Source organism: Drosophila pseudoobscura, chromosome X (genome assembly GCF_009870125.1).
Source record: "Drosophila pseudoobscura strain MV-25-SWS-2005 chromosome X, UCI_Dpse_MV25, whole genome shotgun sequence".
Lineage (NCBI taxonomy): Eukaryota > Metazoa > Arthropoda > Insecta > Diptera > Drosophilidae > Drosophila > Drosophila pseudoobscura.
The window spans coordinates 40237412-40250080 of record NC_046683.1 but is presented as its reverse complement, the minus strand read 5'-3'; the positions used below and the strand labels follow the sequence as shown (position 1 = coordinate 40250080).

At 47.0% G+C, this 12669-nt stretch overlaps 3 protein-coding genes across 3 annotated transcripts; 1 reads left to right on the top strand and 2 right to left on the bottom strand.

The window, feature by feature from the left end:
* The first annotated feature begins 468 nt into the window (after positions 1 to 468).
* MTPAP (mitochondrial poly(A) polymerase) lies at positions 469 to 4952 on the top strand. Its single transcript, XM_001355415.4, has 3 exons — positions 469 to 727; positions 785 to 1667; positions 3790 to 4952. Exons 1-3 carry the CDS (start codon positions 628 to 630, stop codon positions 4697 to 4699), a joined length of 1893 nt encoding a protein of 630 aa, XP_001355451.4. The 5' UTR covers positions 469 to 627; the 3' UTR covers positions 4700 to 4952.
* On the bottom strand, positions 1675 to 3405 carry Tsp2A (tetraspanin 2A). Its single transcript, XM_001355416.4, has 2 exons — positions 3259 to 3405; positions 1675 to 2608 (listed from the first exon to the last, which is right to left on the bottom strand). Exon 2 carries the CDS (start codon positions 2595 to 2597, stop codon positions 1863 to 1865), a length of 735 nt encoding a protein of 244 aa, XP_001355452.1. The 5' UTR covers positions 2598 to 2608; positions 3259 to 3405; the 3' UTR covers positions 1675 to 1862.
* A 2355-nt stretch (positions 4953 to 7307) lies between the features above and the next one.
* Positions 7308 to 9594, bottom strand: Naa30A (N(alpha)-acetyltransferase 30 A). The gene is made up of 4 exons (XM_033382367.1): positions 9146 to 9594; positions 8280 to 9036; positions 7950 to 8195; positions 7308 to 7887 (listed from the first exon to the last, which is right to left on the bottom strand). Exons 2-4 carry the CDS (start codon positions 9033 to 9035, stop codon positions 7723 to 7725), a joined length of 1167 nt encoding a protein of 388 aa, XP_033238258.1. The 5' UTR covers position 9036; positions 9146 to 9594; the 3' UTR covers positions 7308 to 7722.
* Positions 9595 to 12669: the final 3075 nt, after the last annotated feature.

Sequence of the window (12669 nt, the reverse complement as noted above, 5' to 3'; positions counted from 1 at the left end):
TTGGTTATACGAAGGAACTGGGCATCCCAGTGGTGAATTTGGATATTCCCCAATGTATTAACGATAATAACTCAATAAATGTGTATTTGAAAAATTCAAGCAAGACTTTAAATATTCGCGCCAGCACATCGGCAGTCGAAGTAATCGATAACTTTACAGTTTTATGTTAAGAAAGTCTTCTTGAATGAAAGGAGCTATAAAGCACTGATTGCAGAACAATATGCTACATATAGACATACATATATATAGTCAATTATTGTGGAATTTCATTTAAAAAATGTAACACTTAAATCATCAGGGATGGATACTCTGCCATCAGCCTCGATATGTGTCTGCTGATTTAAATGAATATTTTTACTAGAGCCTTCATATTTAAATTTAAGCTTAATTATCGAGATTTGAATGCAGAATAGAACTAATATTAATCAGATAAATTTCGCATTAAATCAGAAATTTATATCACTGCAGCCCTGGTGCAGGCAGCCGAACAGCTGGGCATTTGCCTTAACCTCACAAACGCAAGTGCAACCAAATATTCGAGGGACTATTTGTTCAAGTTAAACGCCGGACTTGCAGGACGCATGAAGTAGTGCTAGGATCTCCACCAGTCAGCCACACATACCCGCCATGAACAATCTGATGCGCCGAGCCCAAAACGTGCAGCTCTGGCGAAAATATTGCGTAAAACAATACACCACAGAAGCCGCATCCGCTGCCCTGTCCAGAGGTAGGGCCACCAGCAGCTTGTTTCTATCGTAATTATCCTCTCGTCTCTCCCCGCCAGGCAAGCCCAACTATGACGAGTTCATTGCTGGCCGTCAGGTCCAGGCGCAGCGCAGCATCGTGGTCCAGGTCAGCTCGGAGAAGTCCTACTCGGAATTGTATAACTACTGCAGTCGGTTCGGCTCCATTGTGGGGGCGCATCACTACTGTGTGCGGCATGACGACGATCTCCACTACATCCTGCTGGAATACTCGACGGCCCATGAGGCAGCGGCTGCCATTGACTCGGGTGCCACCAATGGGGACCTGAGCGGTGTGCCCGTACGCTCGCCTTTCCTCTGGTTCAAGGCGGCACCCGGCAAGCGTGGCCCCAAACTCGCCCCCAACAACAACAACAACAACAACATTCACCACCCGCCGACTAGCGATCTGCAATCAGTGGACGGCACCAGGCAGCTCGACCAGGAGGCTTTGCTCAGTCAGCTGCGCGGCGCGGAGAGCATCGAGCAACAGGTGCAACTACTGCATAGGCACACCCAGCTGAACGATCTCGGCGTCCGCATGCGCTTTCTGGCCGCCCTACAGGTGCAGCAGGCTATCTCCGGGATGTTCCCCGCAGCCCAGGCCCATCCGTTTGGCTCCTCAGTAAACGGCTTCGGCAAGATGGGCTGCGACCTGGACCTTATCCTACGCTTCGATGGGGAGACTGGCGGTAGAAAACAGTCAAGTGGCGAGCCCCCCTCGCGCCTCATCTACCACACCAAGGAGAACCTGAGCAACGGACGATCGCAGACGCAGCGACACATGGAATGCTTTGGCGACATGCTGCACCTCTTTCTGCCCGGGGTCTGTCACGTGCGGCGCATCCTGCAGGCACGGGTGCCCATCATCAAGTACCATCATGAGCATCTAAACCTGGAGGTGGACCTCTCCATGAGCAACCTGTGAGTATTTGGGGTTGCGTCGCCGAGTCGCATTTAAATCTTTATTTGTAAGCTTATTGTTCGAATTGGATGTGGGTGGGGTTAACCTAGGATCTATCTAGTGGGGAAGGGATGTAATGTAGTACTAACTATCCGCAGGGTCTCTTGCCGTTTGTGTAATCTGTACTGCTAACTTAAGTATGTGCGTGTCTAGGATCAGCGGCGATAGTTGCTGGCTTGCTCCTCCTCTTTCTTGACGGCCTGCACTAGGACGAAGCTCATCGTACCACAAATGACATTGAGCATGGCCAGGGTCATGGCCAGGGCCACAATCCAACCAGTTTTGCCCTCAAAGAACCAGGTCAACTCATCCACACAGCCATTGAAGAAGGCATTGCCGCTGACCGTGTCGCGGCAGGAACTGGGCAGCGGCTGGTGCAGATCCAGATAGTCCCAGGGTCCAGTGGCGCCGCAGCAGCCGATATTCTCCTGGATCATGGTCAGCACGTAGTTGGAGTAGGTGTATTCCGAGGTGGACACAAAGCGACGCAGCGACACATTCAACAGCGGCTGCAGGCTCGAGTTAATCGTGCTGTACTGCATCGTAACGGCCGAACCAGCCACAAGGGCCACAAAGCCAAACAACTGCGTGCCAATGAACACGAACAGGGCCAGGGTGTTCTCCATGAGGGCGCTCAGGCAGCCCAGGAAGCTCACCGCCATCATGATGATGCTGACGCCGATCAGCACGTACACACCGATGTAGAAGGACTGCGCCTCCAGGATGCGCAGCCAATCATTGAAGCCCGGCTCGGCACGCAGCCAAACGGTCAGGGCAAACAAGGCCGTGGCTATCATCCATGCCACAATGTTGAAGCAGAATAGCGTGTATTTGACGCAACCGATCTGCTTCTCCAGCTGTTCGTCAGAGGCTCCATAACCAATACCCATAATGTGGCAGGCTGTAAAGAAATACGGAAAATTAACAGTTAAGAGATGATTGAACAAGAGGTCCCATGTATTCCCTGGGAATCAAGTGATCCTCAAGTGATTAATCGACCCTTTCCTTTTGATTTGGTTCTCTCTTGAGTCACATACCAAAAGCTCCCGCCCTACCCTAGCAGCATTTTTTTGTATTAATCACGATGTTGGTTGGTTTATGGCTCGGCGCTCTCTCTGTTGGCCGCCTTATCGGAATTGTGTTTAGCAAATAGCGTTATCAGGAGCCGCCCCGCACGAACTAGATGATTAATACCAGTTCCAATTGCAACACTCCCAAACCAAAAGCAGGAATGCCAGAACTGAACCCATGGAATGGTCATGTAAGCCATGTAGAAACTGTGCAAAAACAGATCGTTCCTGCAAGGAAATGTGTCTGTAATCCTTTCTTGGGGAAACGTCTCTTCAGAGCATACATTTTAAGATAGTTCGAGGTCGGAAGGAAACCTCTGGGATCTCGTTTTTCCAGCCATAACTTTCACGATATTTTAGCCATGCAAAGACTTAATCGCGCAAATCCTTTTGGGTATCCATTGCACACTTCTCCCAGAATCGTTTGGGATTCACACTTCTCCCGGAAACTCTTGGGATTAATTCATATTGTATTTTTCACCTTGTTTTAGTAGATTTTCTTTTGGTCACCAGCAAAAAAAAAAATAAACTTGCGTGGCAGCAAAAGGAAGTGCTCCGTTGGGTTCGTTCGTTAAAATCGTTTTGACCAGGCCACAGAACCAGAGCCAGAGATACGTTGGTGACAACATACCATGGCAGCCCAGGCCTAGGCTGGGAGAGACCTAAGATAAGATACCCCGAGGCAGAACGGGCAAAAGCTTTGGCTCCAGCCTCGATAAGATTAGATAGCGACAGGTGGCTATTGCCAAATGCCACTGCCACACAAGGCGCTCGCTCTGCGTCTCTCTTTGGGGCAGCAGCAGCAGGTGAATCAGCTCTCTCTATCCGGCTGTCTGTCCTCCCCTGGCATGCCGATGGCCATGATTCACCGACGGTTAGGGGTTTCGGGAGGGGACTGCACTCACATCCGGAGTGTGCTGGTGGTAGTGGGGATGGGTCAGTTCTCTAGTCTCTCAACGCGGTTGCGTAGTACTCATCCTCTCTGACTGTGTTGCTCTCTCTCTCGTTTCAGATCTGGCTTCTACATGTCCGAGCTGCTGTATATGTTCGGGGAGATTGATTCTCGAGTGCGTCCGCTTACCTTCAGCATTCGACGCTGGGCGCAGGCCTGCGGACTGACGAATCCATCGCCGGGGCGCTGGATCAGCAACTTCTCGTTAACCTGCCTGGTCATGTACTTTCTGCAGCAGCTGCGCCAGCCCATACTGCCCACCATTGGGGCTCTTGTGAAGGCGGCTGAAGCAAAAGATGTGAGGGTCACCGAGGACGGGATTAACTGCACCTTCGGCCGGGACCTGGAGCGTGTGGGCTTCCAGAGCCGGAATACGAGCTCGCTGAGCGAGCTACTGCTGCAGTTCTTTGAGTTCTATTCGCAGTTTGACTTCCACAACCGGGCTATCTCCCTGAACGAGGGCCGGCAGCTGTCGAAGCCGGATCACTCGGCCATGTACATTGTGAATCCGCTGGAGCAGCTGCTAAACGTGAGCAAGAACGTGAGCCTGGAGGAGTGCGAACGGCTGCGCATCGAGGTGCGGAATGCCGCCTGGATTCTCGAGTCTGAGGTGGAAAACTCATCGCTGCCGCAGAGCGAGCGCCAAGAGGAAACCTGGGGCCTGCTCAACCTCTTCAAACATCCTGAGAAGGCCATCATTCGGCCGAATATGTTCTTTAAGCCTCGCATGGTGGAGGTCAGCGATCTCTTCGAGGAGAAGCATCAGCAGCTACAGTCAACGATAGGTCCGGCCTCGACTGGAGAAGCCGTGGCGACAGCGGCTCCCTCTGTGGCCTATAAAAACGTCTCGGTGCGGCAGCAGGTGCAGAGCATCAAGGCCGCAACGCGCACAGAATTAAAGCAGCTACGGGGCTCGTCTAGTGCGGCGGCAGCCCCCAGTCCCAGCACCAAGAACAGGCGCAGCAGGTGATAGGACACCGTTGTCTACAACCCGTCGTGTAGACCCGTGTACATACGTAGAGTTAGTCTGACCACTGACCTGGCAATTAGCTTAAGCAGCCTGCTAAACAGAAACTGAAACTGAATGTTGTTCAATATTTTTAATCTTCCCATTAAGATAGCATACTCGCTCGTAAGTCTAGGATCCACTTAACAAAAGTAAAATTTTGAGTATTTAAATCACTTTTTTATGATAAATAAAAACCAACGTTATCAGATTACTATCGAAGATATTTTGTGATGGAAAACCAAACTTACGTCCCAAGATCTTGGGACTTTGATAATATGGATAATGCTAATGACTCAAATATTATCACTCTACGAACTTTAGATCAAGATCTTGGGATCTCGTCTGCGTCTACGGGGTTATGGCATGTCGGCGAGGATGAACAGATGGATGAAATACCAGAGATCTCTGTCTACGAATTGTAGTCCCAGTCATCAGATTAGGTTCTTAGGTGCAAGATCTAGGGACTTCAATAACGACCACAGAACATCCCACATAAGTAGAAGAAGACCACAGATCAGAGCTCACGCAGAAGATTGGATCTTTAGATGTAACCAAGATGTTATGTCACCCCCATTCGATCCAAACGATTGGCACTAGTCGTCGTGTAAAATTACGTGAGACCTTCGAGGACGGAGTGTTCTGTGTATCGAAAAGTTGCGATGCAGGAATGATTATTTTATTATGACGATCATAGATCAAATATCATTCTAAAAACTGTAGTCCAACCATACAAGTGGATCCTTATGACTAAGATTTGAGCCCTTAGTTCCAAGAGATCCATTTAAAAGAGGAAGATTTAGATGTAACAAGGTCAGAGAAATATTCGTCCGGGGAAAATATACAATATTGTCGGCCAAATCGGAACCGCCACTTTGATTTTTTGAGAACTGAACTCCCATTCGTAATAAATGATCTCAAAGTGACCCCGAGTAAAGAGTTTCAATCGAATCCAATGAATGTTTCAATTAAGTTTCCGCCATTTTGGTTTTTTTAAGTTATTCAAAAATCTTGAGTACCTGTTGAAAAATGCATCTGGGATTCGGATTCAGCCACACCCAAGACATAAGGTACACATAGTCAGACCCCCCGATCAGAACCAAAATTTTTCTTTTGTTTAGCCGTGATATCAAGGATTTTTACTCTAAAACTCTAGCTCAAGATCCTTAAGAATAAGATCTTGGGGCCTCTGTAAAGTCACATTTTTGTGCAGAACAGAATATGAATGATCGCACGGTTTCTTGCGTATGAGAGAACTGATTTTATATAATTCTCGCCCAGGCTAAGACTTGAGCGAGCTGCAGAGTATCCAAGCATACTCGTATATTTGTACGTGATCTTTTTTGTGTGGAGTGGAGTTTGTCTGCACTTACATATATATTCCGCTACACCTCAGATCCGACCCAACCGATAGATTAAGTTGCAATAGACCGTATCCACTGAAATGTGGGGAATAACTTCGAGGACCTGTTGTGCGCATCGAAATTGTGGATGCTGGTAATGAAATATCAAAGGTCAGTCTAAGAACTTTACTTCAACCAATAAAGTGGATGCTTAGGAACAAGCTTTTGGGCTTTAAATAGATCCAATCGATTGGACGCAGACTAGTGCATCCGTGAATGTTTCTTATGTATGAATGATCACTCTCTACATGCTGTAGCCCCAAACGTAAAAGTGAATCTTCGAGTCTCTTTCCAGCAAAAACGATTGGTATCTTTTGATTGCCCCTTTTCCTCCAAGTAATTTTCCCAGAAAACGGTCGTAATTGCTGAAATTTTTTATTGCATTCTTTCAATATTAGTTTTCATGGGGTTTGATTCACCTCATCTTCATTTATGTGTGGGCTGTGTGGCGGTGTGGGGGCGGGGTTTTCCATAACAAAACTTGGGCGTGGTGGAGCCGATAGGGAAATGTCGGCCAATGGTCTCGGGATGGGTAGATGGATGATAACACTTTGATTGTAGACCGAGACCAGACCGGACCGGGGCGGGGCGGGCCGGGGATGAGAGTCGAAGATGAATTAAGGCATCCACTTTGGAGAGGGGGGGGAGGGGCCACTATTTTGAACTAGTAGTCTCCATCTTGCATGATCGATCGATCGATCCGTCGATAAACCTATTACACTCGCAATTGTACAGCCGCACAGGTATGTATGTATATATATCTATATATATATCGCTACAATATGCATGCGTGTGTTCTGTGTGTGTTTTTTTCCCTTAATTTTGTTCCAATTTGTTTTTATTTTTTTGATATACAGTTGAGTTGTTCGTAGAATTTCCTTCCTGATCTCCTGGGCTCCTGGGATATCTTTTGTACAAAAAAAAATCTGATTCTAGGTGTATAGCTTTTTCTCTGTGTATGTGTGGGGTATATATGAATGCATTCCGTGTGGCATCTGAATCGTGGGTGGCGTTTACGTGATGATTTTCTTCTCATATTCGATACGAAATGCCGCATGTCTATTGCCTATTAAAAGGTAGCTTTAAACGTAATTAACTAATTGCTCTCATACGAACTTAAGGTATAGTTTTTCTTTTACGCATGTAAATCACGTATTTCCATACAAAAATTGCCTTCTGTAAAAGTACTTCAATGCTGTACCGGGAGTCGAGTCCCATTTTTATATGTATAAGCCATACGTTTGAACAAAGAATCAAGGAAGGAAGGAAGCAAGAGTACGTAAAATAATTTACAATTTAAAGAGAGAGAGAGTGAGACAAAACGGAAATATAGTGGGAGGCAGACAGGAGGTCAGGGAGCAAGGATGGGGTGAACCTAAGTTTGAATAGGCACAAAAAAAAGATATCTTTAGCCGCCGATGAGCAGGGACATTGGACCACACTGCAAAACAGTGGCCTGGAAGTAATGCTGATGCTGCTGCTCCTGTTTGATGCTGCTGGCGGTGTCGTCGTCGTATTCGGCGAAGGTGTTGGCGTTGGCGGCTACTTTTAGACGACAATTTCAACGGCAGCCGCCGGCTCGACTCATCTGAACCAGAGCTTCAGGCGCAGCGCATCCACGCCGTTTAGATAGTAGCGAAACAGTCGCTTATCACGCACAAAGCCCAAATTCTCGTACAAACGCAGCGCCGGCTCATTGCGCATCTCCGTCTCGAGCACCACCTCATCGGCATTGTCCGCCAGCATGGCCTGCACAAAGTGGAAAGAACGAAAGTTCAGTTCAGTTGCAGGCACTGCTCTCTCAGACTTACCTCAATGGCCTTGGTTACCAGGGTGCTGCCGATCTTGAGTTTGCGATACTCTTTCCGCACCGCCAGCATGGCTATGTAGCCGCGTCGCACGTTCATATGCATGTCCAGCTTGCATACGATGGCGCCCACGTACTGATTATCATGCGAGGCTAGGAAGCACAGTTTTGGCCAGTTGTAAATGAAATACCGATACGTGTATATCGAATAAGGCTCGGAGAGCTCCGCCTGGATCAGACGCATAATGTCCTGGAATGAAAATGAGGGTTTTAGGGGGAGGGAAAAAGTAGTCAAACGGTTCACAAATCCAAGCCAAAGATTGAGTCTACCCACGTGCATTTGATGCTCGGCCTCGTATTCCTTGTAGACAATCTCCGTGGCTAATGTGGCAGGTTCAAGCTGGAGCTCAATTGTGGGCGAGGCGACTGCATCTGCATCTGGGACACCTGGTGCTCCAGCCTCAGCTGAGCTCGATGGCGCCATCCCAGCCCCCGTTCCGATTGCTGTCGGCGTTGTCTTTGTGGTTGTTGCTGTGGTTGTTTGTGTGTTGGCAGTGGTGTCGCTTGTGGCTATTGTGGATGTTATGGTGGTGGTCTGCTGCTGATGCTTCTTCTGCTTGTTGTTCCTTTTCGCTTTATTATTGTTGCTGCTGTCCACGTTGTTGTCGTGATGGCTATTGTTGCTGCTGTTAGTGTTGCTGCTTCGGATGTGATTGTTATTGTTGGTGTTGTTATTGTGGCCATGTGCATGGCCATTCAGTGCTGGCAGGGGCGTGGCATTAGACGCCTCTGCTTCCTCTCCATCGCCATGGCCATTACAGATATGCAACTGCTGGAACTCAAGTTTCAGCGCCTGAAATTGAAGCTCATTCTGCTGTAGCTCTGGATCGGCATCCGACACTACTTCTGCAGCCTCATGGCCGGCATGGCCATTGGCGACTGGCTGTTTATTCTGCTGCGACTGCTGCTGCTCTTGCTGCTTTTCAATAGTTTTCTTCTTGTTTTTGCACTTTTTCTTGCCACTTGTAGTAGTAGCCACCGCTGGCGTCTGTTGCGTCTGCTGTTGCTGCTGCTGCTGAGCGTCCGCCATCCTGCGGGAAGAAAGCGGGAGAGGACAGGAGTGAATGAGTGCGGCGGAGTGAATGGAACTTTGGTTCGTCCTCAAGCCAAAACCAAGTGTGGGCATATAGATGCACTCACCCGCCCTGCTGCTCCTGCTGCGCTTCGGATTGCGACCAAGTCAACGCACTTTCGCACTGGCCACAACCGTAGTCGTCGTTGGCGCTGCCGCTGCCGCCGCCCGAATTACCTTTATTTTTGGTTATATTTTTTCACAATTGCAGGTTTTTCATTCACACACAAAACCAAACACACATACAGCAGCAATAGTGTTCTAGTACACACACACAAATGCAAAATTGTCGTTCGCTGCCTTTCTTCGCCCGCACTCGTCTATGATTGAGGTGTGTGGTGCTATTACTTTGATAATTTCGTTTCGTTAAGACTAATGTGTGTGTATATGGGTACTAATATTATATAAAAACCTATTTCACATCCTCAAAACTTCTGATTTTCCTTAGAACCTCTCTCGCTATGAATAAATCCACTCACACACACATACATGGCAACACATGCACGGGGGCGACCAGCTGTCTGCTCTACAAAACAGTCGATAGCTGTATCGATACATCGATATATACCGAGAGTATCGATAGCTGGCCGTACTGGCAGCACTGCGTTGTACCCGCTAACCGATTCAAAATCAAAATTCAAATTGGTTTAACTCCCGATTAGAATACAAACACATTAAAAGCTTTTGAATTGACTCATATTCGAGCGACGCTTAAATTATCTGCTTTTCAACCTTCGCCTACTTTCGGTTTGCCACAGCCAACAACTCATTTACATGCCTGGCCGGCTCATAAATCTCAGCTTCCAAATTAAATCTAATTCAAATGGACCTCTGGTCTAATCTTTGAATCTTATTTTGCTTGCCAGTAGGAGAATGGGAGAGAGGGTGAGGCTGGCTTGGGTTTCCTTCCTGTTTGCCTTGGTGTTCAGCAAACACACATTGCCGGGGCGGGACTTTGACTTTCCCTCCTCCTCTCTTCTCAAGTGCCGGCTCAAGTGTTGTTTGTCTCTGGAACAGGCCTGACTGTCGTGGTCGTCTCGATGTTATGCAACCGAACTGGGAGGAGGAGTCATTCAGTTATGGGAAATTTGTCAATTTTTTGACGAGTATACTTAAATTCTTCAAATCGGTCGAGGAAAAAACATAAATAATTTAACAGCGGCTCACAGGAAGGATCTTGCACAATCGCATGGCGCGGCCTGCCTGCGGCCGCGTGTCTGCATACAATTTGCAGCTAATTTCGATGCTAATTAACAAGCCGAACAACATTGACGATCGATTGATTGGGGGTCTTACTCTTACGGTCAATAAATGGCCGCCAAAGACAGAGATTGCAGAGTGAAATTCAATCCGACGACCGTCTCTTGGGCAACGAACTTGGCATTGCGCCGCAAGCTGAATAGTGATGCTCACTAATTCACGGGCTAGAATTGGCACAATTAATGAATGATGAAATATGTATGTGACGTCAGTATATAATTAGAGAAATGATCTGGTTTTCGTATAACCATTTCATGCATATGCATATGCGGATTGGGTTGGGTTGGAAACGAATTGGTTTTGGATTGGATTGAATAATCTTAGCCACGCGATTGAATAATTTCTTTTGAATTTTTGCATACTGCGTTCCCCTAAGGCAGCAAAGCCGAAGCTTGTGATACACTAATATACTATTAAAATGCTCTCCCTGAAGTGCAATGGCTTCATAGACTCGACTCTTTATGCTGCTAAAAAATAGATCGAGCAAGAGGTGCTTCCTTCTTTGAATTGTTCAACCTCTGCTCAAAATCATAGCACTCTTACGCCTCGAAAAAAATGGTATAGAAAAAAGCGATTTTGCGTCCGTTTTGTTTGCTGTCTGTTTCACTTTTCTCTCGTTCACTTCTCTGCTTTTGTTGCTGGTCGGGAGAGAGAGAAAGAGAGAGAGACTACGGCAGCAAAGTCAAATCCGAAATTAGCAAAGCAAACAACACACGGAGAAAGTGAATGGCCGAATAAAGTAAAAGCAGGCACAGCACACATTGGAGGGAGGGGAGCACCGGCAACGCGGACACAGCCAACGCCTTATCACAACCAACTCAGAGAACTCTGCTCTTAATGGAGAGCTACACAGGTTGTCAGAAAGATTTGACGGCATGACATGACACAATGTATTTCAGATGCATGATGGACTGCCAGAGAACTCTCGGGGCACCTCCACGCATAAACGCTTGGTACTCGTAAGTATCAGTGGCTGTAATTTTGCAAGTACCGACAGCACTTCACATTTTGGCCCCTGCGATGCTCCAAAGTTCCATTCCATGACACACAGCCCTGCATTCCGCTCCACATCCACCTCCCCAGCATTTTGGCCATGTCATGTCAAGAGTTTATGGGTTTTGTCATTTTCCGTTTTTATTTAAGCTTCAGTTTTGTTTTTTTTTTAAGTTTTTTGTGGCTGTGTCTTGTATTATTTTGTGTTGCAATTCGGAGTGTGTGCAAAAGGCAAAGTCAAAGCGCAAGCGCACCAAATATAAAGCACTTGGAAAAACCTTACAGTCCGCAGCCCCTAAGCACAAGCCTCTTCTGCCCCGCCAGGCCTCTTGTCTCCACACCAAGTTGCTGGGCTGCTCCCCCTGAAAAGTGATTTAAGTGCGGCACAACTCAAGCCAAACGCCAAAGCCGCAGACGAAATTTGTCGCGTCAGCGTTAAATTGTGTCAAATGTTGTCACAGACAACAACAGGGGTCCCCTCGGAAGGGAGTAACCATTTCATCTTTGGGTAAGGTTACCATCTTTCTGTGCAAATGGCAAATGTTACAAATAACCAACAAAATAATCGTTTTACTTACTCCATATGTCAAGCGCGTCAAAGTGAAGAGATTTACCAACGGACCCCAATACGAACCCCAAACCATTGCGAGGGCCCAAAAAGAGAGATAATCTAAAAATGGTCCAAGAACTAAGCAACAAAAAGAATTCTTACTAGGGAGGCTCGGCATCGCACATTACGTACTTCTCGTACTTCGCTCGAACTTCTGTCTCGATTCTCGGTTGCGGACAACTCCGTCTGTTATTTGTTTGTGCTTTCTAAGAATATGGGATGGAATGGAATCAATGGATGGGAGCAACAGTTGGGAGGAAAGGTATGAACACCGCTGCTCTAGATATGAAAACTAGAACGGGGAGCTAAAAAAAAGATTGTTGTTCAAGGTATCTATACATTTAAATAAAAATTGTACAAGATTATAAAAGAGTGAAACATCTTTGAAGTGCCATTGAGGAACTGGATCCCATAAGTTAATCATAAGCCGGGTTTTCTACAATTTTTTCTTTCGTTATCTTTAGTTTTCCCCATGAATCAGATCACAGTAGTTAGGCTGTTCGACTGGGAGTGGAAGTGCATTGAGGCATACGATCGACATATTGCAGTAGCTCCACCATCTCCCAGTCCCCCACTTCACAGTCTGTCTGTTTATTATGCAACGAGAGCAGCGACCACAATGAGATCGACGCATTGTAATCAAAAACCAAATCAATTTGGTCCCCTCCACCCCGAAAGTGCGTCTCGTGCGAGAGAAAGAAAACCCAAGAAATTTGAATTTGTCAATTG